This window comes from Chrysochloris asiatica, unplaced genomic scaffold, assembly GCF_000296735.1.
Source record: "Chrysochloris asiatica unplaced genomic scaffold, ChrAsi1.0 scaffold00022, whole genome shotgun sequence".
In the NCBI taxonomy this organism is placed as follows: Eukaryota; Metazoa; Chordata; class Mammalia; order Afrosoricida; family Chrysochloridae; genus Chrysochloris; species Chrysochloris asiatica.
The window spans coordinates 13,767,832-13,770,073 of record NW_006408540.1 but is presented as its reverse complement, the minus strand read 5'-3'; the positions used below and the strand labels follow the sequence as shown (position 1 = coordinate 13,770,073).

Here is a 2,242-nt window from a genome sequence, read left to right as displayed (position 1 = left end):
ATGGGTCGGAATCGACTCAAGGGCACTTAACAACGAGCTCAGCATATCAGACCTGGCCCTTTATGACCGAGCACTTACCTCCCTAGTCTTATCTTCTGCTTCTAACTTCAATTTTAAACTCTACCAATTTTAGAACCATGTTATCGTTTTCAAACACGTCTTATTTCTTTTGTCTGAAGTGCCTTTCTCACTTCTTTCATTGACTCTCGATTATCTTCCAAGGCTACTTCAGACAGGTTATTAACCACATCTTTGAGGTTACTTCTCATGCTGTAAGTGCTTCACTATATTATATCACATGACAATGAACCTTTCACGGAGTCCTGGTGTGGTGCTGTAGGATAAACACTGGACCTCAAGGTTGCTTTGAGCCACAGAGCGGGCGGTTCAAAGCTGCTCGGAAACCCTATACAGGGTTGCTACTAGTCTAAATTGATCCTACGGCTCTCAACAATATGCACCTTTCATATTATCACTGTGAATGGAATTGGTTTAAGCTTCTTGCAAACATAACATCTTTGAATCCATGACCTTAGTTTAGATTTTGGTATGCTTTTAGGCAGTCAAGTTGTTTCACCCTGACTAAGCCGTCTAACTTTACTCTCGTGTACTGTGGAACTTGCTGAGTGGCTCATCTGTTCTGCATGGTCAAGGAAAGTGGAGGCGGCCTGACCAATTAGGGTGGATAGCATACAAGTTGATAGCCCGTGGCCACTTTCCTCTCAGAGCCTTTCTTCGCAGTCTGAACAGCAAAGAAGAAGCAAGCCCGGGCTCCTGAAGTTTAGGGAATGGACAGTAAAGGCGCACAGAGATCACCTGTCCGGGAACCCAAAGTATCCTCCTTTCCTAGCTTCTGTTAGGGCAGAACTACTTTCGGCACGTTCCAACGTCTTCAGAGTTCCCAAAGCAACATTCTCAGGATGGACAAACCATCCCGGAACTCCGCTCCGGAAAAGAAGAGGCTATAGTGAGACGTCATAGATTACGAAAGGCTCGGTTGCTTGCGGAAGCCATGATAATAAGTTCGGCGTACTTTGTATCATTAATAGACAAACACCCTCAGACGCTAGACTTTTCGGAGGGATAGCAAGCAGTTCATTACAAAAGTACTTTTTGGTTACTACCCCTGAAAGATCCGTTACAAAATGCGGGCGGACTAGTCCACGGTAGAACAAAGGGCGAGCGAGGATCTTGAGAGCCCTGCGAAAACAGGGCATTGGGTATGCTTTGGTCACGAGACCCAGGGGCGGGCCGGGCGGAGTCGGTCCTCCACGGTCCCAGCCAGCCCCGCGCCCGCTTTTTGCCTCCCCTCCCCCAGCCGCACGTTGCGTGGCTGCTCGTTGGCTACTGAGGACGGAAGCTCGGTTGGTGTGTCTCCAGAAGTTTCCTCGTTGGGCGGTGGCGGACTTGGTATCCTCTGTTCTCATAGTGACTATCAGGGATGGCGGCGGCTGCAGCAGGATCTGCAACACCCCAGAGGTGCGTGCGTCTTCTTTCCCTATTTTTTTTTTTTCTTCTTTTAAAAGCCTCCTTTTTTTCGTTAGCCCGCCCTGCTGAAGTCGTTGTTTTCCTGGCAGGTTTTTCCGGAGCCTCACAGATGCTCTGATCGAGGAGGACCCCCAGGCGGCGTTAGAGGTGAGAGCCGGTGTCTGCCTCCTTTGGGGAACCCGGCTGCTGCGTCGGCCCCGGAGACCCCGCCTCTTCCCAGCGCTATCTTCCTGTGTCGTGTCCCAATATTGAAAGCCTCAGTTTCTCCTTCATGTTTCCACACTAACTCAGTGCCCCAGTCCCCGCTCCTTTGCCCTCCCACTCCTAGTTCCCTGCATCTTTGCAATTTCTTAGAAAGTACACTTTCCCTCCTGTTTTGATTCTTCTTGGCCTGAAAAAAAAAAAGCTTTTGTGATTGGAAGACTGAAAACTAGGCTTGGTGATAATTTGTTACTATGGGTTGGTTTCATTTGACAGTCATCTTTCCCAGGCACGGTGTTAATTGCATTTATGAGCGCAGTCAGCTGGGACAAAACCTTCCTTAAGTCCTTGAAACTTTCGAGATGTCCTGTGTCATAGTTTCTTGGTGCTGTTGTAACAGAAATTTCACACGTGGTGGTGATGTGCCGTGGGGTCGTTTCCCACTGATGGTGGTGGTTATGTGCCGTGGATAGCGACCCTGTATATAGGGTTTCCAAGGAGCAGCTGGTGAGTTTGAACTACCGACCTTGTGGTTCGCAGCCCAGTGCTGATC

General features: G+C 49.0%; 1 protein-coding gene across 1 annotated transcript in view; it reads left to right on the top strand.

Annotated features, from left to right (window-relative positions):
• Positions 1-1,441: 1,441 nt before the first annotated feature.
• The window catches only part of SUGT1 (SGT1, suppressor of G2 allele of SKP1 (S. cerevisiae)), a 77,285-nt gene continuing 76,484 nt past the window's right edge, over positions 1,442-2,242 (top strand). The window contains exons 1-2 of the mRNA XM_006837675.1: positions 1,442-1,479; positions 1,578-1,635. Of these exons, the coding sequence (XP_006837738.1) occupies positions 1,442-1,479; positions 1,578-1,635 (96 nt within the window). The remainder of the gene's footprint in view (positions 1,480-1,577; positions 1,636-2,242) is intronic.